The 24631-nt window shown below is 42.9% G+C and overlaps 1 protein-coding gene across 13 annotated transcripts in view; it reads right to left on the reverse strand.

Annotated features, from left to right (window-relative positions):
• The window catches only part of TEAD1 (TEA domain transcription factor 1), a 180730-nt gene that overhangs the window by 100916 nt on the left and 55183 nt on the right, over window positions 1-24631 (reverse strand). For 12 of the 13 annotated variants that reach the window (XM_028730977.2, XM_028731025.2, XM_028730992.2 and 9 more), the window contains one exon: window positions 3024-3277. In XM_028730977.2, the coding sequence (XP_028586810.1) occupies window positions 3024-3171 (148 nt within the window). In that variant the 5' untranslated portion in view covers window positions 3172-3277. Of the gene's footprint in view, window positions 1-3023; window positions 3278-24631 lie in introns of those variants that run through there. The other variant, XM_077930342.1, reaches the window with a different exon arrangement.

Below are 24631 nucleotides of genomic sequence, written 5' to 3' on the forward strand. Positions count from 1 at the left end.
CTTTTCATACCATCTGAATCATATGAAGGTGTGCAAGTTTTGGACCAGTGTCTGGAGCTAGTAGTGGGCTGGATGAAGGTTAACATACTGAAGCTGAAATCCAGCCAGATGCAGGCATTGTTGGTGGGTGTTTCTTATGCCTGGGATCTGAGGTTGCACTTTCTCTTAAAGAGCAGTTTCATTGCTTGTGGGTGCTCCCTTATTGTACACTGTCACAGGAAAACCAGGTAGCATCAGCAGTAAGGAATGCCGATAACTTAAATGCACTCTGTGTGGGGCCACCTCTGAAGTTGGTCTGAAAACTGCAGATATAATGCAGAACACAGCCTCCAGGAGTGGTGAGCATTGCTTTCAATTGGGATCCTGTAGCACCACCCCCATGGATGCCAATATGCTAAAAGGCCTTAAGAACTGCTGGGGAGACCTTCTTGCATTCCAGCTGCTAAGTATAGCACAAGGGTCAGTGGCATGGGGAAGTGGAACTCTTCTGTAGAACTGAGGTACAACTAGCTCCCTCCTTATCGAATCTTAGGGAGGGTGTGAAGACACACCTTTTTCAATTGGGCCTAGGGCTTTCTGTGATTTTCAGACCAACTTCATAGGTGAAGCACGTTCAAGTTATCAGCATTCCTCACCACCGATGCCACTTGGTTTTCTGTAACAATAAAACAATGTACAATCAGGGAGTACACATAATAAGGGAACCTGTTTTACAAAAATGTGTTATTTCATCATGCCTACATTGAAAGTGCTGATTTGCTGTGTTGTGTTATGGTTGAAATTGTGAGCCACCTTGAAAGGACATTGAAAGCAGCATAAATATTAAATAAATATAAATAAATATATATTTTTAATAAAATATAATAATGAATTCACCGCTATATTTACAGTACCCTCAATGGCTCCCCTACCCAGATCTTTTTCTCAAGTTTTACAATTATTTTGGATTTGCTATTGAACAAATCTTACCTGGTTCAAGTTCTAGTGGAAACGGATGTATACATGCATATGTGCTCTCTTGTCAGGCAACTACAGAAAAATAATGCTACTGGGGGGGTATTGGTTTGTTTTGCTTTCGTTCTTGTTTCTATTATGTATTTTATGTTTTTGTCTTGTATTTTTAGGCTGTGAACCTGAGATCTTTGGATGAAGAGCAGTATACAAATTTAATGAATAATGATAATAAGAACAGATGCAAATGCACCACATGTAAAAGACCTGTTTCAAAAATTTATTTAGTTAGTTCCATGAGGGAGGGAAGGAATTTCAGGTACCGGGCTATAACATCCTAATCATATGAAGCCTCCTTTGTAGAAAACCTCTTGGTATTCTTCTTCAGGGAATGTAGCCACCACATAAAACAAATTTCTCCTCATTTCGTGATAAGAAACTACCATCACCACATGGATCACTAAAAGATAACAAAAATGACGGAAGTATACCAGTGTCGGGAGGGGAAGCCAAGGGAAGAAGGAAAACTGTGGTGTCTGATACAAATTGAAAGAAGGGGAGGGGGAATCCAGCAGCCGGAGGAAGGAGGCCTCGAAAGTTTCTGCCAACAGCAGCTGAGATGCTTCATCAGAAGCCTATTTTTCCAGACATTATGTTTCATTTGGCTTCAAGGGTCACATGACAGCTGCAAACTAACGCCTTAAGGTCTGTTTCTCCCTCTCTGTGACACTGACAGGCTGTGAGAGACTCCAACACCACAGAAAGAATTTTTTCCCCTTGTTTCCATTACATCATCCAACCAGTACTGGGGGGGGAGGGGGGGTACACAGCTGGTGGCAGCTGCAATACCATCTGCTTTCCACTTACAGTGCATGCTAGTTTGCTCTGCAGATTCCTACTGATCCTTTCTGGGGAAGAGCCTGCGTTTCAAGACAAAACACCCCATTGTGCGAAACATATTTGCAATTGTGGAGGAATAAGTTGCTCTCTAATGCTCACAGAAAGATTCATCAGGTAAGGATTCCGCATCGCTTGGAAAGCCCAGCTGCACAAAAGACAGAAATCGCTAAACACTCAGTGATTAGGGGAGAATAAAGAGCACAGCAACAACCTGCCATCTGCTTTCCACAATGCGAGAAGCCAGAACCGGGGGGCGGGGGGGGGGGGGACTCTGCAGTCAGCAATATTTTCTGAAAGGGAAGGGACTGAAGGAAAGGGAAAAGAAGCTTAAGTCTCCAAAGTCAAGAGATTAGCTGGAGCAACTCGGAAAGAACAAAAAGTAAAAACAACTTATCCCCTAGCTGGGATAAACATCAAATATATGTACGAAATACTGTCAGCACAACTGATTATCTATGGCAGCCCAACTTGGAAGAAAAGACTCTATGGTGCCTTAAGTGAAACGATGGTGGAAGTTAGTGAACTTACAATAAACTGTAGACAATAAAAGTGCTTTATCTACCCTTGAGCTCTTACAAATGCATTGCCAAATACAAGTTCAAGTTGGATTACATTTTTTAATGTGATGTATGTATTTTCAATACAAACAAGGACACCACCTTATGAATTAATATTTCATGTTTCTTTTAAACACACAAAACTATCTGAAGGTATTTAAAGCTTTTGATGAAACCTTCAAGATTAATATAAAGAAGCAATTTATCAGTTCTAAAAATCCTGTAATAGACACTTCCATAGAATTCTCAGCTCCATCAAGAAAAAGGAGAAAAAGCAAAATGATGCACACAAGTTTGATCTAATGCACATATTTATAGTTTCTTTACAGCTCTGAATGGGCTAAGATTTTGCCACGCTTTTACAACAGATCAAACTACCACAACAGGAGTTTCTTCTCCTTTTCAAAATTATTGGTCAGTGTGGTCATTCTCCCTTCTGTTACGTCCTGATATAAAGCAGCAACGAAATGCCTCTAATTTCATTAACTCGCTCAATAATGATGGCTAGCACTTGCTTATTTCTTAAGAAAGTGGCCCCTTTAATTTGTACACATGAACAACTTAACATAATATTTATTGAATTGTTTTCAAAATGGCTGGATCTGTATGACTTACCATACATTTTGCCTTCATCAGACAATATGATTTTCCTCCTCCCACAAGGGGGATATATAGCTAGTGCCTCCTGAAAGCTCTGCTCAATATCTGGGCTCCAGACACCTTCTGCATCATTGTCAATTGGTTTATCTGCAGAATCACTCATTCTTTCAATGTCCTCGGCAGGGCTCTCGCTGCCGCTCCAGCTGCTGGGCTCAATGGTGATGGCTGGGTTCTCCAAGCCTTAGCCTGGAAACTTTAAGAGAATAAATCTAAAAAGGGGGAAACAGCAAAGACAAGAGTTTTAGGTTAATTTTCCTTGACTAGTTTTAGTAACCAGTACAACAGAGCCACAAAATGTTATTACAGAATTTAAAGACCGAGAACTAATGGAAAATAAGCCCCAAGTTCCATTTCTCTGTGGAACCAGACTAAAATTGGCCAGTTTACCTTTCTCTGTATCTAACAAATAAATGGGTTAGAATATTTCATGGTGTATCTAATCTCACAGCAAGTGTAATATATTTATTACAAGACTGGAAGTTTGGAACAAATATGTTGGTTCCACTGACTTCATCCGAACAATAACTATAAGGGTTTCTAGAAGCTAAAGACTACATCTAAGGAAACTGTTCTATTTAAAAATGGCCATTATGCTATTTTAATTCACATCAGGCGTTCTGGCACAGATGGAAAATCAGCACACTTCCCTTACTTGACCTATATGAATGGCACAGTTCGTGCCCGAAGAAGAAAAGGTGGCCAAGAGTTTAAAAATAAATGACACCTAAAGGAAAGGGTAACCAGGCCAGATTTTACACCTGTTTCAGAAAAGTGTTGGATATAGAACAAAGTTTTTTGGGGGGTTTTAAAATCTCACTTCCAGATGTGGAATCAAGGTAATAAGAAATAATCTAATATGACAGCACCTGCTAACTCCATTCCACTCACAGATAACATCAATGTTTCTCTTATATTTGTAGGAGATGTACTGCTGATATGAAGGTGTGCTCTAGGCAAAAGACTGTGGTATCAGGCTGAGTTTTTCACAGTGGTAAGCCCACTAAGGATGGTGAAGAAAGCATCAGGAATTAATTTGCCTCAACCTGTCAAAGCATAGCTGAATATCATTAAGGACAAAATGTACACTAGTGGACAAAGACTGGGTTAAAAGAAAAACCAACCTCCAAAAAACATTTGCTTCAATTTAAGCTTCCTTTAAAAAAATAATAACCCAGAAGTCAGTACTAAGAGGTTTCTTCTTTTTTTCAAAATAATAGGTAAATTAAGGAAAAATATGAGAGAATGAAAGTTCTGATTGAAGAAACTAATTTCTTTTAGAATCTTTGCATTCTATGAACTCAAGAGACTCATCAGGCATAAGGACCGTAAGCAAAAATCAGATATTGAAATATTTGTTTCCAGGATTGTACATTCTCAGATGGATATTATACAAAGGAGGTGAGAACTTACTATGTTAGTATGGAACAAGCTGTTAGGGTTCTTTGAGCCACTGCATCTACACAAGTCACAGGGATCACATGTAGAAACACCCCTGCACAGATGAACTATATACTTCTGGGCCACCACATGGAAATCCATTCTCATGAACTTTTAACAAATTCCACACAGAAATTCCACTTGTCTGTGAATACTGACTGAATACTGTTTAAAATTGTTTACAGCTGTTTTTAATTTCTGTATGGGTTTTGTTGTTGTTTGTTTGTTTTTATTGAAGGAATTCTGAGGCCTAAGCCTTGTACTGTGCTAGCTTGAGTATAAAGAAACTCTTTGGGAAAGCAAAATTTTGAAATTATATTACTTTTGCTACACATACTGGCAAACTTTCTAGGTTCAAATTTTTTTATGGAAAAAAGGGTATCTAAAATATTTACTTTTACTTGACCATCCCAATACAAATCCCAAGCGCGCGCACAGGGATACTGATATACCGAACATTGGCGTGTGTACACACACACAGGCATGCATGTGTATGTGCTGCACTCAAGTAAACTTGAGCAAACACCACACTCAAACATACATCTAGCTGGATGGCTTCACTGGTTATGGACAAGATCTGCTTTGAACTGGTAGCAGATTGCTGAAAGCTTTAAAAACTGATATAAATCTGTCAAATATCTCACTGTTCAAAATCAACATTTCCAGGGCAGCTAACATCTCCAGTCTCTGCCTTGTATTGCATTGGCCTTTTCCGCAGGCACAAGAGGTTGCAAGCAGAGACATGCCTACTTTAGAGCAGACAGATATACCTGCACCCCTTTCATTACAGAGAATATGGTGCTCTCACTTCCACCTGCCACCATAGTAACGGTTAACGACAGTGGCTGTTATTTGTTGATAACGATCAGTGGTTGAGCAATTCCCAATTTTTTGCAAGGTCTTTGCATTTTTTACAATCCTCCCTTCAACATGAACAGGAGATGACTTTGCCATCTGCATCATCTTTGTTTTGTCTTCAGTACATTTGGGGAAATGAAAATCATTTTAATAATCTGGATTAATTCTTTGAAAATCCAATAAAGTAAGGCAAAGCAGCTTCCAAAAGCCACAACGTTGCTTATACTTCTCAGCTTCTTTAGGTTCTTTTCCTACAGATCACTGTCAAATTTGGGGCATCATTCACAATCAGACTCATTCGTGAAGGAAAACAATTTTTTTGTTAAAAATAATAATCCTCAAGTACAAATATATTAGAATTCGTATGTGAGTTGGGTCATCAAAAATACATGGTGTGTCTAATTGTAAATATTGCTTATATAACCTTTTTTAAAATAAATGCAGAGCTGTAAGTCAAGCAATTTACACCTGGTTGCTACCGGTATATGTTCTCAGATTTCTCAGTGGAGAAAGCATTTGGTTCAGTTGATATACAGCTTCAATATACACAAATCAACATGTTTTATTGTCTGACCTTATCACTAAATGATGCATTCAATATCCAACACAGAAGCCTATTTCTACAAATGCACTCTCATTAATAACACTCTGCACACATGCAAAACCTGTTTGCAAATAACCACGGCAAACAAGAATGGCCAGCCTTTTAACAAATTCAGAAAATCAGTATGTAATCATCCAACTGAGCCCAATTAGTGATATAAAATTATTTAGCATCTGTATCTGAGAAAGAAAACACAAGAATGCATTATAAAAAGGTAGCGCTGAACCTTTTATTTAAAAAACCAATTTAGTACATATGGAGCAATTTATCATTTACATTTCAAGTCTGTGATTTTGTTAAGATTCCTCAGGCAGTTCAACCCACTGACTTTTGCAATATGCAAGGTAGCAACCCATGTCAGGAAGACCCCAATGGATGGAGCCTACTGCAGCAGATGCAATTTTCCTCCCTGTCAACTGGATAAAGAAAGTCAGGTTGTGAGCAAGAGATTCTACAACAACAGAATCACCCTAGTATATGGTTTTACCATGAAAGAAATCTCAATAAATACAGGTAGCTTGTGGTTGCCTTTTGAGAACTTGCAATTGCAGTAGAGTTGCACTATGTATCTGTTTAAAAAGGGTGCCTAGTAAAAACATAGTTTCATTCCAAAAAAAAGCAAAAACAAAAAGAACTCCACACCATTTACTTCCTTTTTGCAGAGTTAGAAAAGGAGAAGGAAAAAATAATGAATCTAATTAACTGAGAAGATTTCCTCTTTCTGTCTTAATCCCTACTACTTGCTGAAAGAATGATGCCGCTGGAAAAACCACAAATCTAAGCAATGGAGTAGTATAGTGATAAAGAGCATGAGCAAATTTGTATACCCTTAGTTCAAATTTCACTCGAGTCCCCCAGGTGTAATTTGGGCAGTCTGCCTCTGGATACTGGTGGCTGGAGCACAAGAGTGCTCTCAAGATCATACCCTACTTGTAGACATCTATCTGGCCACTGTGAGAATAGAATGCAGGATTAGACAGACCTTTGATCTGATCCAGCAGAGCTACTCTTGCGTTGTATTCTTAGCATTCCCCAACGCTAAAGTGAAGTCTTGTTCCCACAGTTTAGCTGACCACTTCCAAGTTTGATCCTAGCCAACTCTATTAAATCATGTCCAATACCAACACTGCACTCTCTTTGGCAATTTCTTCTTTAGCAAAGTTAAGGCGTGAAAATAAAGGATCCAACAATAAATTCTACTCGGAAATTTCCTTTTATAGTGTTCTCAACCATCTTCCCATAGTCTTTGGCTTGAGTGAATGTCCACCCTGTCCAAAAAAATAAAAAGTCTCCTTTACTACTCCATAGACTCATAAAAGTGTAGAGTTGGAAGGGACCATGAGGGTCATTCTAGTCTAACGCCCTGCCAGGGGCGCCATCTATCCCTTAGGACTGTGGGCGCCTGCCAACGCAATTCCGATGTGTGACATCACACGCACACACCTGTTGCGGTGGCCAGCGGCTGCTCCTCTTCCTCCTCCTCCTCTCCATAGCCAGTGAGGCACTGTTTTCTGGAGAAGTTGGAGGCGGAGGCAGAGTCTGTCTGCCTCCATTTCTGAGCTCCTCCCTGAGGAAAAAGGTGCCTCGCTAGCTAGCTGCTTCTCTGTCAGAGGCAGCACAGCTGCCACCTGCTGGCTTTTCTCATTGACTTTGTGGGTGCCCCACAATAATATTATTGTGGGTGCTGGAGTTGGCTCCTATGCCCCCTGCAATGCAGGAATCTTTTGCCCAATGTGGGGCTTGAACCCACAGCCCCGGAGATTAAGAGCCTCATGCTCTACCAATTGTGCTAACACAATCTGATCTTATTTTTTAAAGCCATAACTTTTATAATTGCATATGATTTCACACAATTACTTTTTAATTCATCACCTTATTCATTAAAATAATCTGAAACAGCAAGGACCATGATTACCAGAAGTAACTGTGGCTTAATGTCAGGTTATTAATTAAAATAATATGAAATTAAAAAGAGCTCTGATTTCTAGATGTTGCCCTGGCATTTGAACTAGTGCCACTGCAAAGCTAACCTGTTCCTTACAGGCACACTCAGCCTCCCCACCACGGTGCAACCTAAGGCCTCAGGTTTTTTAGTCCTGTTTGCCTAATTCCAGCATATCTGGCTCACTGCCCACTTACTTGCTTTTAAATGGGGGAGTTCTGCATTTAAGACGTATTTTCTACTTGACTGTAAAAACTCGGGCAAATTGCAAGTCACAACACAAGCAAAAGTACAGCATAACTCTTCTGCTGGAATAGTTGTGTGCTAAGTTTTGCAAAGAAAACAAGTCTTTCAAAAAGTATCCCGTCACATGATCATTTCATGTGCAGCATAATTACCTAGTTCATGAGAAACAGTTTTAGAGCTGTGCTAAATTTTCACATTCATCTACATGGCAAAAAATAGGGCTCTCAATGAGTGTGAAAAGTCCTTTGAAGAAAACTCTCAGTAGACTTGTGCTTTTCTGTGCCTTTTTGTGTAGCTTTGACATACTGCTGCATTACAGCACAACTGCAACCACATCTACTCAGAAGTAAGTCCAATTGAATTCAGTGGGGCCCATTCCCAGGTAAGTGGAGTTGGGATTTCAGCCCAAATTCTATTTTGGGGCTTCTTTCTTTGCTATGTAATACCAGCCAACAGGGATCATGCAGTGAATGTGATGATACCTCAATGCCATGTAGACACCTAGATTTGGCAACATGACTACATAAGTGAGGACAAAGTCCTCAAATTGCCCAGAGTCTGAAAGGGAAGGAGGGAATACATAGTGACTGTCAAGGCCATCAGGCCAGCATGCCTTTCTGGGCAGGCAAACTCAAGAGTGTTTTTCAAAGGGAGCAAAAGGGGCTAATGAAAAGTGCCCTTCTGTTGTTGTTTAGTGCTAAAACTTGATATACTGGTTTGTTTGGTTTTTTAAAAAGACAACTACAAAAGCACAGTGAAGTGAATGTGTAGTTTTGGAAGGTCCTAGCTCAAATAAGACTTGCAGCTCTTGCATTAACTCTCTCCTCCAACATTGCAATTAGAGGTGGCCTACATCTATACTAGGGACGCGGGTGGCACTGTGCTCTAAACCACAGAGCTTAGGGCTTGCCGATTAGAAGGTTGGCAGTTCGAATCCCCGCGACGTGGTGAGCTCCCGTTGCTCGGTCCCTGCTCCTGCCAACCTAGCAGTTCGAAAGCATGTCAAAGTGCAAGTAGATAAATAGGTACCGCTGCGGCGGGAAGGTAAACGGCGTTTCCATGCGCTGCTCTGGTTCACCAGAAGCGGCTTAGTCATGCTGGCCACATGACCTGGAAGCTGTACGCCAGCTCCATCAGCCAGTAAAGTGAGATGAGCGCCGCAACCCCAGAGTCGGCCATGACTGGACCTAATGGTCAGGGATACCTTTACCTTTACCTTTGCATCTATACTAGAAAACTTTAATGTGAGTTTTTCAAACCAATGTCTTTGGCTGTCATCCCATTCCTAACCTCCACATTTCAAGTGTAGATCGTATGAAATATTTTAATTAATAAATAAATATGGCCAACGGAACACTGACCAAGTCAGTAAAAGAATGCCAAAATTCATTAGGAAGGCAGCTTAGGAAGGGCAATATTGAAACATATAGGGGTTCTGGAAAACATAGCCACCAAGCTAAGGTAACACAATGCTGTGGCATATCCTTCATTCATTCTCCGCTTACCTAAGTAAAAGGAAGTTACAGGTCTGCAATGGGTCCTTATAACTGAAACACATGGTTTCAAATTGGGTGGTAAAGGTAAAAGGGTCCCCTGACCATTAGGTCCAGTCATGACCGACTCTGGGGTTGCGGCGCTCATCTCGCTTTATTGGCCGAGGGAGCTGGTGTACAGCTTCCAGGTCATGTGGCCAGCATAACTAAGCCGCTTCTGGCAAACCAGAGCAGCGCACGGAAATGCCGTTTACCTTCCCACCGGAGCGGTACCTATTTATCTACTTGCACTTTGACATGCTTTCGAACTGCTAGGTTGGCAGGAGCAGGGACCGAGCAACGGGAGCTCACCCCGTCGCGGGGATTCAAACCACCAACCTTCTGATCAGCAAGTCCTAGGCTCTGTGGTGGGTGGTATTTAACAGCAAAAGCTAATCTACTGTTGCAGGCAGTACCTGAATCTCAGCTGCAGGGAACTGCAAGTGGGGAGAGTGCTCCTGTGCTCAGGCCCAGCTTCCAGACTTCCCACAGGCATCTAGCTGGCCACTGTAAGAACCAGATGCTGACCTGATCCCACAGATCTCTTGTGTTTTTAGATGCAGAAATTTCCTCTGTAGAAATGTTTAACCATTTGGGACAGAGTCCATTCTTCACAATTTTGCGCGTATGAAGTTGCAGCCATGAAACACCTGATTGTGGGTGGACCATTGCGTCCACATTCTATGCACGTTTACTAGAAAGTCAGCCCAAGTAAACCATCAGTGCCATTCACGTGTGCAAGTGTGTGCATGTATACACACCAGCCCCCTACAACTGTCACCTTAACATTTGGCGTAATGCACCATAAAGCAATTTTTCATCCTCCAGTGCATCTTTCTCCACTCCCATTTTCCGTCATGGACCTATGCGTGGCTGCACGTGTCCAAAAGCTGGGCAATGTCAGAGATTCAACTGGTGTTGCTGTTCCCAAAACATTCCCTGGCCGATTGCCATATGTTGCCTTCCCAAACATGTGCTCCGTTCTACATACGAGCCCTACCCTCCTCCCTTGTGACTCTCCAAACCAGTTATATCAAGCCATTTGCACTTGGAAATGGCATTCTCTTTTTAGGCACCTTTGACTGTCTTTTCTTCAGATTCTTCATATATGCCCCACAGGTACTAATGCAGCAGCTTGTGCTTCTGCCTGCCCTGGAAAAATGAATGGCAATAGCCTGCCCATTTTCATTAATGCCCATTGTACTTCCGCAATACAGTGAGGAGCACAAATAGTAAGCAAGCACTGCCCATGGTCATCTTATCCAGTGTAGCTTCCTCATGCTGTATTGCTATGTGCCCAAGTGGTGATATGCCCAAGGTGGGCCTGACATGACCAGCAGTCTTTGCTAAATTTGTGCATGGGTTCACCAAGGCTGAGCCTGGGAATCTATCTTCAATCTTAGCATTTAGCTCCAGAATATATGATCTAAGAATGTATTAAAGTGCCCTGGGCAGGTGCGTTTCTTCTGCCAGCAAAGGATTGGGACAAGGGATTCCAGATCTGAGGGTACTGTCTCCAAACAGAGTTGAGTCTTGGCATGCTTCTCTCTTTTTCTAGAAACTGAACCCTGCCATGAGAAAGTTTTGCCCTGTGAAATAGACTAGGGAGATGGAATACAGTGGTACCTCGGGTTATAGACGCTTCAGGTTACAAACGCTTCAGGTTACAGACTCTGCTAACCCAGAAATAGTACCTTGGGTTAAGAACTTTGCTTCAGGATGAGAACAGAAATCGTGCAGCGGCAGCACAGCAGCAGTGGGAGGCCCCTTAACCTGGTACCTCAAGTTAAGAACAGTTTCAGGTTAAGAACGGACCTCCAGAATAAATTAAGTTCTTAACCCGAGGTACCACTGTAGTTCCTGAGGGCCACAAGAAACATTTTGCATGAAACAAAAGGCTGCTTTTTGAGCAGGCAAGACCATAAGTAGACAGCCAGCGATAACACTCTAGGCAAACAAAGGTACCACTTTCCCGGCACCTGGATAAGGCAAAGCACTTCAGGACAACATCCTAGATTCTGGTATAATGCAGGAAAGGCAAAGGGCAATGTGAAGAAAGGGCTTCATGTGGCAATCCCAACTGTGGTTTGCCTATACATCTGAATGTTAAGGTGTGATTTAGGTTCCAAATGATGGTGACCGCAAACTGGTTTGGCATGATGTCTGAACTGAACCTGAACCAAGGCACTCTGAGCGACATCTCCCTAGCAAAACAGGCAAACCAGACTGTGCTGGCAGCAGCTGTCTACAAATCCCACTCTACGTTTTGCACATGGGTGGGAAAAGCCTTCCGGCAGCAGGTGCAAAGAGGTGCGAGAGCCCAGCCTTGCACTTGATAGCTATATAAGCCTTCTGGCAGCCTGCCAACCATGTGGGTCAGCCATCCTTTGAACCTGCCAGCTGTATTCAATATTTCAAAAACAGGTTGCTACAACAGCCCTTTGGCTAGTTATTTATTTCCACAACAATGGATAACCAAGGCAGACCTCTAGACACCCTCATTAAAAAGTGCAGTTGGAGGAAAAAAGAATAGGCTCAACCCACATCCTCAAAAATCCTTTATAAGGATGGCAAAGAGGTGAGTTTTTCAACATGCACAGAAGGTCAAATTTCCCCCTCCCAGAAAACTAGAGAGAAATACCGTCTCACAGGAAACACCTTGCTCACACACAGTCCGCTCCTGGATGTGTAGTTTGGGTATCATTACTGGCAATCGATTTGCCATTTCGTTCTTTCTGAATCTTTTTCTCTCAACCTTTGTTTCCCTTGTAGGAAGATGCACAGATTGTTAGGAGAAGAGATAAAGTCACTTTCCACCAGCGGCAGAAAAGTAGGCTGTTGGCATCCTGCAGAGGTTAGGGATATCATCTTCATAGCTGGGTCTGTGTATTTATGATCTATGTGTTTATTATTTAATCAGCTACTTCCATCACTTATATATATTGCCCCTCACGTTTCTTCCCCTTCCCCTGCCTTTACAAGAATGTGCTCCCATATCTACAGAACATCATGGAACCCATTTTCAGACATACTTCCACAGCGATAACAATGACAGGTCACTGTAGATTCTGGCAACCCTACATGAAAATGCCCTCAGACTGTTAGCTCCTACAACTTGAATCACAGAATCAAAGAACTGTAGAGTTGGAAGGGACCACGACGATCATCTAGTATGACCCCCCTGCAGTGCAGGAATCTTTCACTCAACATGGGGTTCGAACCCACAACCCCAAGATTAAGAGTCTCATGCTCTACCAACTAAGCTATCCCTCAGGTTCCATTTGTTGTTGTACTGCTTTAAAAATATTTTAACTGTTTTAGCAGCATTCTTATAACCTGCCTTGAGACATATCAAAGCTGTTTCATAAATTAATTCAATTATGAATTATAAACACAGATCTACACAAACCCCTGCCTTGCAGAGACATCTTAAAACCCCCGCATTGTGGTGATCTTTAATTGCTATCCATTTTAAAACACATCCTACTCTATGACCAACAATGACATTTACCAAAACCAATATCATAGGTTATGTATTCAGCCTACATTTCCCTTGCAGTTATCGCTTGTCAGTGAAGCACCCTCTGTCACCAGTTCAGATTTATGTGGGCAGCCTTGTTTCATCTCCTCATTGCTTATGTAGTTTAGTCCTGTTTTTAAGGTATCAGTTTACTATAAAAATAACTCTGCTGGCATTCACCAGGATTGTGAAACCTTGGAGACTGAGATAGAGGAGACAACACAAAGCATACAAAATATGGTTGCAACAGAAAACAGCCAATAGGTGCCCAAAACAAATTTCTGCTAATAATAATTTTGTTGTTGTTTTTTTATTTCCTTTTATTTATGTCATCCTATTCTAAATATTCTGGGTTGCAATGTAATGTATGCCATTCATTCTTATGAGAATCTTGAATTACATCCAACTGAGGCCTGAATTTTATGGAAGCTTCTTCCCCACAGAGCTTCTCCTCATGGCTGTGTCGTGAACATGAATCCTGCCAGCAACTGCACAGGTGATTCTCATCCTGTCCCTTTGGTTGTTGTATTCAGGCATATACTACAGGCAGACGATGTGTGATAGCACTAGAGAAAGTGGCACCTGTTTGCGTGACTGAATGAGAATTATAGAGGAAAAGAGCCTTGAGTGAGTTCACAATGACAGCCATCAATAGCTGCCGAATGATCACTCTGATGGAGGAATGTGCACAACCATTTAAGTGTGCCAGCTTCCAGGCATCCAAGTGCCTTGGAGTTGCATGTGAAATTATAATCTGTTCTTCGGCAGTAAATATTGCCCAATACACCTGCACTGGCTAGAGCAGTCATAGCTAACCATTTGTGGCTTGAGGGCCACGTTGATGATTAGCCACCTCTCCAAGGGCCACATGCCGGCACAAGACCACCTACACCCATGCATGTGTACAAACATACAGACAACAAGCACCATACGGGGCATGTTCCCATTCTCTTGCTCACTCTCTCATACACAAGCACCCCTCCCCACGGTATCACTGTAGAAGTGAGGAATAGAACTATCCCTAAAGAGGCCGTGTATCCAGTCCCACATTGCATCTCTGCTATGGGGAGTGAGAGGAGAAGTATCTCTTGATCTCCACAGATTATTTTCTGATGATCAAGGGGGAAAGGGAAGCTCCAGTCTCCAGATCTTAAAGGGGGATGATATGGCTCAACATCACTCCTTATCCTTCTGATTAGATCAATCTGATAGGCAAGATATGACCTGAGTCTACATTATTGTGCTGGACTGAGTGAAGGAGTCACATGAGCTCCCCAAGCACAGGTTCAGAACTTCTACTAGCTCCCTTCAAATGAACTATGAATGCAAGATGGGGAGCTATATGTCACCTGCATACTGGTGACGCCTATGTTTAACCCATGGTTTAGCACTGTGGAGATTTAAATGTAATCCTGCAACAAATGTAAACCAAAGGCATGACACAGAGCAGCATCGTTCTGGGACCTTCACTCAAGAAACTACAAGGACTCTTTAGAAGAACTGCCTATGTATAATGAGAGTGAGTCAAAACAGCCTAGAAATTTCCGGAATGTTCATTCTTAGAGCTATGGATGCTTTTAAGTAAGATGAATCTTCTCTCACAGCACACAGAAATGAGTTGTATGACCTTTTTAAAGCCTCTTTTTTTCTTCCTAATGTTTTAGGATCCAGTTGTCAGAAATCCCAAATTATATATTTCTAATATTTTTCATGATTTCCAAGGGAATCTGCTTATGAGGTTTGTAACACTAAATATGCCTTCTATGTGGCTAGGACAGGGTGTGTAATTAGTGCCCCTGCCTCAGAGAATACTGGACAATTTAACAACCCCCCTGTCCAGCTATTGGTATGACCTAGTAAGCTGACTGTGAGAAACAGATATACTGTAAGCCCATACAATCATATGTCTTGTGGAGAGACCTTTTAAATGCTTTTGGTTGTCTTATACATGACTTACATTCGGGCACTTCATTTATATCCCAAATGCACATGCATGTATTGAAAAACCATGATATTCAATGGCCCTCAGCTACTACTGAGGCATCAGGCATAAGCCTGCATTTTATTAATGTTTGATCAAGGCTTGTATATTAAAGAGGGCTTAGATTTTTAAAAGTTTCACGCCAGGCAAGAAGGCTAGCTGCTTAAGAAAACACTGACAGTGTTTTCTTCCTAGACAAGGGGCCCCTTGATTGATAGCAGAAAACAATTCTCAAAGTCGTAAAAGCTGAAATTACAGGCTGAGAACGGACACTGATCCTACATGTTACAGAAGATAACAAAGGCAGAGATAAATATAATTAGGAATGAGTAAATAGTAAAATTATACCAATGTGCCTCCCAGTAAAATGAGCTAGATCTTCTTTCCAAGGTTAAAGACCAAATGGAGAAGCATCTGGCTGGCAGAAAGAAAGCATTTTTGGGAAGTCTTTTTTAAAGCTGTTTTCTTTCTTAAACTGAGAGAGTTTAAGGGTAATAAATATTGGGAACAGCTAAAGAGGAGAGCAGATGGCTGAAGGGGGGGTAAACTGAAGGGGTTCCTTTTAAAACCTGTTTTTTACTGAGTTCCTTCCTTTCTATTTTGAGAAGCTTTATTCTTTTAAAAGGTTACCTATGATAATGTATGAAATATATTAGCTTAAATATATTGGCTTAAATGTAACTATGCAAAGGATTTAGAAAGTAACAAATTTAGATGTTAGATTCTTATTTCATAGAGTCCTAGAGTTGGAATAGACCACAGGGGCCATTGAGCCCAGCCCCCTGTCAGACAAGAAGACGCCATCCAAGCAGCCATCCAAGCAGTCCTGATATATGGCTGTCAGACATTTGTTTAGAAACTCTCAAATGAAGGAGATCTTTCAATGTTGATGTGAAACTCAAGATCCTTGACATATGTTTAAGATAAAAATTTAAGATTAACCATTTGTTTTAGAAGGCAATAGGGCGAAGAGGGCAAGAGGTGAGCTGGTAATTAATATTCCTTGTTGAGACACATGTAAGATATATTACTACTTATTTGTCATTTATAGATGTAACAATATATAGCTCTTTGTGCTCCATATAAGGACAGGAGGATGTGGGTGTATCTTTTGTGATTGGATATAGCAGGCAGCCAATAGGAAATCCAACCAGGCTGATTGGACAGATGCAGCCAAGGAGGAGCAAAGGGGGCTGGATTAAGGGAATATAAGTGCTGGCCATAATGGCAGGAGGCCAGGCCAGAGCTTGGTAACCATATACCACTGTGCCTCTCATTTATTTGTCTGACAAATAAATTATTATTTTAATTTCTCTATTGCTGCGTTGAATATTTCATTCCAGCTAAGCGTTAACCACAAGCAGGGTGCTACATTTTATGGTGCTCCTGTGACTCGGATAAGTGGTCTGCTGGAACGCAGCCCCTTCGCTCTACTGAGCAGGGTACAAGAGAGAGGATCTCTAAACTGCCTACCCAGCGCGCATGGAAAAATTTTTTCCAGGGGAACGCAGAAGTCTCGTCTGTCTGATACCCTGCTCACTGGCAGCGACGGACCGGGGGGAAACGGAACCAACCAAGGGGTAAGTGCACAAAGGGATTTTTGGCCCTCCAATTAATTGGGAGGAAGAGAAGTCTTGATCAAACTTCTGCGTCTCAGTAAGTGGGAACTGAGTACGCTAGGTGGTTGGGTATATCAGATGGTGGTCTGGTGGGGGGAAAGGGAAGAATGGGAGGTAGAGTGTGGTGAAGTATCTTGCGCATTGTATGTGTGAGAAAGTACAGAGCAATCTGTAGCTGACCTGAGTGTGGAGTGGGTAGTACTTCGGTTCCCAGTGAGGCGACTCCATCTGGGCAAGGAAACCCACGAAGCGTGTGTGTGAGTGACTGAGTGGATACTTCACAGGGCCATACAATGGGAGTTGGGGGTTCAAAGGGGGGAAATACACCTCTTGAATGTATGTTAAATAATTTTAAGAAAGCCTTCTCAGGGGCATATGGAGTCAAAATGACGCCAGAGCGCTTGAGAACGTTATGTGAACTAGAATGGCCAAAACAAAATACTGGATGGCCATCTCAGGGAACTTTTGATATAAATTTAGTAAGCAAACTTTGGTCTAACATCACCAAAGAAACTGGAGGGTGCCCAGAACAATTTTCATATATAGATTCCTGGCTGAGCACATTAAATAAAAATCCTCCATGGATAAGGGAATGCAAAGTCCAACGATGCAAATTATTGGCTGTAAAAGCCGAAGCTAGGAAAGGAATCTTGCCAAATAAACTCAAACCCATTTTTGAGGGACCAGAGGAAGAGGTGCTTCCACCTCCACCCTATGCTCCACATCGAAGGGAGCATAATCCAAACCCTCCACCAGTTGTAACCCCAAGGCAAGAAAGTGGAACGAATAATGGGGGAAGAGACACAGAACTTGACTCCTTGATAGATTATGATAAATATCTTCAGGAGGCATTGGAGTCCTATAATGAAGCCCAAGCAGAAGTGGTTATTCCATCTGTGAGTCCCAGTAGAACTCCATCTACAGTCTCTTTTAGTGGAACAACTGATTGCCTACCCCAAACCCCTGTACATCCAAGTCCTAGAGAATTATTACAGAAGTTACAGGGAGACCTTAATCGGTCAGCAAGCAATACAGCCAGGCGTATTAAGCTGCTAAAAGAACGCCTTGGGACAAATACCATCCCCTATGATTTGAGGCCCCTAGAGCAAAGCGAAGAGAAAGATCACGTAGTAGCCCCTCTCAGAAGAGTATTTGATGCACTTGAGGAGCCTGTGCTGGTTAACGGGCAACTCGGACCAAGGCCACCTCGAACTTCGACCCTTCAGTACATTCCATTCACAACTACGGATCTGATGAATTGGAAAACACACACCCCATCTTTTGCAGAAAAACCTCAGGCTATGATGGACTTGGTGACTTCAATAGTAAATACTCATAGTCCTACTTGGACAGATTGTCGCCAGCTTCTGAATACTCTGTTCACCACTGAGGAAAGAAGAGACATAATTGAAAAGGCACAGATATATTTGCGTGAGCAGGCCAGAGTGGGAAATATTTTTAATATTGACCGTCATCTCCAAGATAACTTTCCCTTGGAAGATCCTAATTGGGATCCAAACAATGCAATTCATCTGGCCAGACTTACCACTTACCGCCAGACGCTTGTGCAAGGTATTCGCAGGGCATGCCAGAAGCCCACTAATATGTCTAAAGTCTCAGAAGTAGAACAGAAACCAAATGAGAGTCCGGGAGACTTTTTAGAGAGGCTGCAAGAAGCCTATCGTATATGGACTCCTTTTGACCCTGAAGCCCCTGAAAACAGCAGAATGATTACTGCTACATTTGTGGCCCAGTGCGCTTCTGACATTCGTAAGAAAATTCAGAAATCAGAAGGATGGGAAGGGATGCTGATGAGCCAAATTATGGCCATTGCACGCCGAGTTTATCGGAATAGGGATGAGGCTGAGAAGCAAGAGAAGAAGAAGTGGCAGAAGGAAAAGATGGTAATGCTAGCCACAGCAGTGAAGCAAGACTACCGCCCCTTAAATGGAGGAAGAGGGCGGGGAAGGAATCCACCACTGGGAAGGAATCAATGTGCGAATTGCAAGAAGGAGGGTCATTGGAAGCGGGAGTGTCCTGAACCCCTGAGGTTGGAAGAAGTACGCCCAGGCCCAGGCCCAGGCCCAGGCTCCGGCCCAAGAAACCAGGGACGGGGACGGGGAATGATCCGAAATGGAAGATATCAGAGACCTGGACAAGGACAGAGTAGAGACAATTTCATTGGACTGGCAGAGGAGGATTTTACTCAAGACTAGGAACGACCGGACTCCATAAAGTTAGGCTTCCAGGAGCCCACGGTCACGATTCAATTAGGGAGCCATTTAATAGACTTTATGATTGATACTGGGGCTGAATACTCAGTACTCCCAGAACTATTGCAGAAAAAGGCATCCAAAAGTGTAGTCATTAAAAGTGCCACTGGTCAGTCAGCTAAGAGGTCTTTCCTCCAACCTTTGGAATGCCAGATTGGGGGACATCGTTTAACCCATCAGTTTTTGTATATACCTGAGTGTCCAATACCTCTCTTAGGTAGAGATATGCTGTCCAAACTGCAGGCCCAAATCACCTTCACTCCTCGAGGTCCAGAAATGAAACTGCCATCAAAGGCAGCAGGAATAATTACCCTTTCAGTACCTAAGGAACAATCATGGCGCCTAATGTCAGCCTTGCAAGTCCAACCCACATTGGATACAGAATTAAACAAGCTCCTCCAAACCCTACAGGTGCCACCAGGAGTATGGGCCGAAAATAGCCCACCAGGAATGGCCAAGAATATAGCTCCAATTGTAGTAACCTTAAAACCTATGGCTACCCCTGTATCTGTAAAGCAATATCCTTTACCCCGGCGAGCAGCAGAGGGCATCCAGAAACATTTGGACCGCCTATTAAAATATGGTCTGCTTAAGCCCTGCCAATCAGAATGGAACACACCCCTTTTGCCTGTTCGAAAACCTGGGACAGATGAATACAGGCCAGTGCAGGACTTGAGGCTCGTAAACCAGGCTATCGAGACCTTGCACCCAAATGTACCAAACCCATATACCTTGCTGAGTTTGATCCCACCAGAAGCAACATTTTTTACTGTATTGGACTTGAAAGATGCATTCTTCTGTTGCCGGCTGGCACCACAGAGCCAACCTATATTTGCCTTCCAGTGGGAAGACCCTTTAACAGGAACAAAAGGCCAGCTAACCTGGACAAGATTGCCCCAGGGATTTAAAAATTCCCCAACTTTGTTTGGCACTGCCTTGGCGAAGGATCTAACAAGTTACCCCTCAATACCTGGAGAAAAGGTGGTTCTGCAATATGTAGATGACCTTATACTAGCAGCAAAGGATTTTGATACCTGTAAAGAAGGGACAGAGGAACTGCTCCACTTGCTCTGGCAAGCTGGCTACCGAGTTTCCCAGAAAAAGGCACAGTTATGTTTAGAAAAGGTCAAATATTTGGGCTTTGACATCTCACACCAACAACGAGCATTGAGACCAGAGAGGAAAGAAGCTATTTGCCTTATCAAGGAACCTACCACAAGGAAACAACTTAGAGGATTCCTAGGAACAGCAGGGTTTTGTAGACTATGGATACCTGATTTCAGCAGTCTGGCCAAGCCCTTACATGAAAGCACTCGAGGTGCAGAGAAGGACCCATTCGTATGGGGACCTGAGCAGCAACAAGCCTTTTTAGTTATCAAACAACGACTTATGGAGGCCCCAGCCCTTGGACTGCCTAATTCGGAAAAACCCTTTCAGCTGTATGTACATGAACAGAATGGGATTGCAGCGGCAGTCCTGACCCAGAGATTAGGAAGTTGGAACCGTCCAGTAGCTTATTTGTCAAAACAATTGGACTCAGTAGCAAAAGGATGGCCTCCATGCCTAAGGGCAGTAGCGGCCACTGCAAGTCTTGTCAAAGAAGCTGATAAATTTACCTTCGGCCAGACGATGTATGTGAATGTACCTCATGCTGTTCTGACACTCATGGAATATAAGGGTAGTTATTGGCTAACGAACCCAAGGATGGCTAGATACCAAGGCCTATTGTGTGAAAATCCCAGGATTCATCTACGAGTAGTGAATATGCTCAATCCAGCGACTTTGCTGCCCCTACCAGAGGTAGATGATGAGGAATCACATGATTGTCTCCAAGTAATGGATGAAGTTTATTCCAGTAGACCCGATCTGAAAGATGAACCATTGAAAAATCCAGATGTTGTATATTATACTGATGGTAGCAGTTACCTGCATGAAGGTGCCAGACGAGCAGGATATGCTGTGGTCACCAATGAGGAAGTTGTGGAAGCTGAAGCTTTGCCTGCCGGCACCTCAGCACAAAAAGCTGAACTTATAGGTTTAACTAGAGCTCTGCAATTGGCAGCCGGATGTAAGGCAAACATCTATACTGATTCTAAATATGCCTTCTTAACCCTGCATGCACATGGAGCTCTATGGAAAGAAAGAGGTCTAATAGGAGCCCACGGGAAGGCCTTGAAATATGGACCTGAAGTAGAAATCCTGTTAGAAGCAGTATGGGCTCCAGAACAGATTGCTGTAATGCATTGCAAAGGTCATGGACGAGGAAGGGATCCAATAACCAGAGGAAATCATGCGGCTGACAAAGCAGCCCGAGAGGCAGCCCAAAAGCCTGTGGGAGGATTTATAGCAGCCCTCATACCAGAGGTAGTTCCAGAAGAAGTTAAACCTCACTATACCCCAGAAGAGAGGAAGTGGGCTGAACAGGAAGGAGCAGTTGTGAAGGACGGTTGGATGATTCTGCCGGACAATAGGATTTATGTACCTCATCATCTAGCAGGCACAATTGTAAGAAATTATCATGAATCTACTCACCTTGGCGGTACTGCAACCAGAGAGAGTCTCAGTCGGAAGTTGTATATTATTAACCTATCACAATTAGCAACTTGCATTTCACAGAAATGTGTTCTTTGTGCTAAAAACAATCCCAGGCAGGGACCGGTACAACCTCCTGGAATCCAACATGTGGGATATGTCCCCATGGAAAGTCTAATTGTGGACTTCACAGAGCTGGTCCCTTCTAAGGGATTCAAGTATCTCCTTGTGTTTGTAGACACTCTTACCGGATGGGTTGAAGCCTTTCCCACCCGAACTGAAAAGGCACGAGAGGTAACTAAGAGACTCCTCACTGAATTGATCCCGAGGTTTGGATTACCTAGATGCATTGGAAGTGATAATGGGCCAGCGTTCATTGATCAAGTAGTACAAGAAGTATGTCAAGTCCTACAAGTGAAATGGAGACTGCATGCAGCATATAGGCCTCAGAGTTCAGGGAAAACTGAAAGAATGAATCGGACTCTGAAAACCCAATTGGCAAAATTAACCCAGGAAACGGGATTGGGATGGGTAGATGTGTTACCCATAACACTGTTTCGTGTTCGGTGTGCACCCACAAAAAGACTTAAGTTGTCACCTTTTGAGCTCCTGTATGGGAGACCGCCCTCCTTTGTTCAGGATATTCCAGCTGACCTTAAACAACTAGGAGACCATGTGACACAGGGACAAGTGCAATCTCTCTCCCGTGTTTTTGTTTCTCTTAACAGGTGGGTCCTCGAGCGCACGCCGTGCAGCATTGCCGAGCCGATTCATCAGTTCCAGGCTGGCGATAGCGTATGGGTGAAAGAGTGGAAACGTGATCCACTCGCACCTAAGTGGCGTGGACCTTACACCGTCTTGCTCTCTACTCCAACAGCGGTGAAGGTAGCTGAGGTGACCCCCTGGATTCATCACTCTCGTTTGAAGAAGTCCGAAGGCAGTTGGACGTGCAAAGGTGACCCCTCTAATCCTTTAAAACTGACTCTCTCCAAAAACCCCTGTATCTAGCCCTACCGGGAACGGGCTAGGTCACGGGCAACATTAGACGACCGGCCTGCTGCAGCCACAACCTGGAAGCTGGCTGACCTGCGCACGCCTGAAGCTTGAGGAGCGTCTGAACCAGCGACTGTGAACGGGAAGATTCTCTTATACAATTAATTGACTGGCCCCCCCTTGTGGAACAATTATCAGAGATATTACTCATTGGGGATCCTCGGGATATATGTTTTGGTCTTGGTGGTTCCCCATTTCTGTCACTGGGGGAATTATATTGGGACTAATATTTATTTGCTATCACAATAAGGTACTCTTCTGTGGAAGGAATGCATATGCTAGACATCAACATGATTCTATTATTAATCCTGATCCCTTGGGAAGGGGAAGGGTCCTTGAATCTGACCAAATTGACTAAATATGGATTCCGCCATGACCACAATATGTGGGTAGGTTTAGCTGAAATGGTAGCCAATGTTGCAAATAGGACCAATTGCCTTGTTTGCTCTCTTGGGCCAGATGATTCAGAGGGAGGTATGCCCTTATTACCGATACCATTAGATGCCATTGGTATGGTAAGCGAAATACCACACCAAACAGAATTACAGAATTTCCACGGATGGAACTCAACTAAACCATTACGAGTTATACCTGTACAAGGGGAATTCTGTGTACATAAATCATCAGATGCAGCTGATTCTATCATGATAGGCTCTTCTCATTGTCACTATACTTGGGATTATTTTAAGAATAGTCATACCTGGGCACACGGTACTACCTATCGAACTCGGAATACCTTGCCCTGTGCACCTCCTTTTATTCATGCATGGAAAGTGGTATGGAACATAACTGTGACAGAAAAAGGCAATCTAACATACTGCACTGTGAACTCTCTACCTCTTTTGATATTTCGCCTTCTGTACTCCACGTACCAAAAACCTCAGACCCGATGGTTGTGGTGGATATGTGGAGAATGGGCATACAAGAAACTCCCTTCCAAATGGAGTGGGACTTGTTTCCTGGGATGGGTATTACCACCAATGTGGATTATGCCTACTAATTTGGCCAAGCGTACACGAAGAAACGCTGATATTTCTCATATAGCAGGAGGAAGTACCCAAAGTTGGAGCGGTACTGATGATTGGCCACCAGAGCGCATTATAGCCTATTATGATCCTGCCTCCTGGAATCCTGGTGAGCTCATACAAGGGGCACGGGATCCTATCTATAATCTAAACAGAATAATTCGATTGCAAGCAGTAGTGGAACTTGTAACCAATGCAACGGCCCAGAGTTTGAGACTTATTGCACAACAGTTGGATGAAAGTAGAGCCGCCATTTTGCAGCTGAAAATGGGAATGGATTATGTACTTGCCAAGCAGGGAGGCCTATGTGGAGTCTTGAACTTGACAGGGAATGCCTGTTGCTTTAACATTTCTGATAATGGTGAGGCAATCCGTGTGTTGGCTACAAAGATGGAGAATATAGCACATGTCCCAGTACAAACATGGGAAGGATGGGATATGGGATGGCTCACCAATTGGTTACCTAATGTCACAGGACTCAAAGGGATACTATTGTCTTGCTTGTTTTTCTTGACAGTAGTGGTAATGGTTTTATGTATGATGCCATGTATCATTTCATGTTTTAGAAGTACAATTAGCAAGATGGTTTCAAATGAAACTCTACCTCATATCATGGCCCTATACAGAGCTTTACCTCAGGAATATGATGAAGGTCAAGCTATCAAGGACACTTGGGACGAAGGTCCTTGAGCTTGAAAGGGGGGAATGAGGCATCAGGCATAAGCCTGCATTTTATTAATGTTTGATCAAGGCTTGTATATTAAAGAGGGCTTAGATTTTTAAAAGTTTCACGCCAGGCAAGAAGGCTAGCTGCTTAAGAAAACACTGACAGTGTTTTCTTCCTAGACAAGGGGCCCCTTGATTGATAGCAGAAAACAATTCTCAAAGTCGTAAAAGCTGAAATTACAGGCTGAGAACGGACACTGATCCTACATGTTACA

This window comes from Podarcis muralis, chromosome 1 (genome assembly GCF_964188315.1).
Source record: "Podarcis muralis chromosome 1, rPodMur119.hap1.1, whole genome shotgun sequence".
Lineage (NCBI taxonomy): Eukaryota > Metazoa > Chordata > Lepidosauria > Squamata > Lacertidae > Podarcis > Podarcis muralis.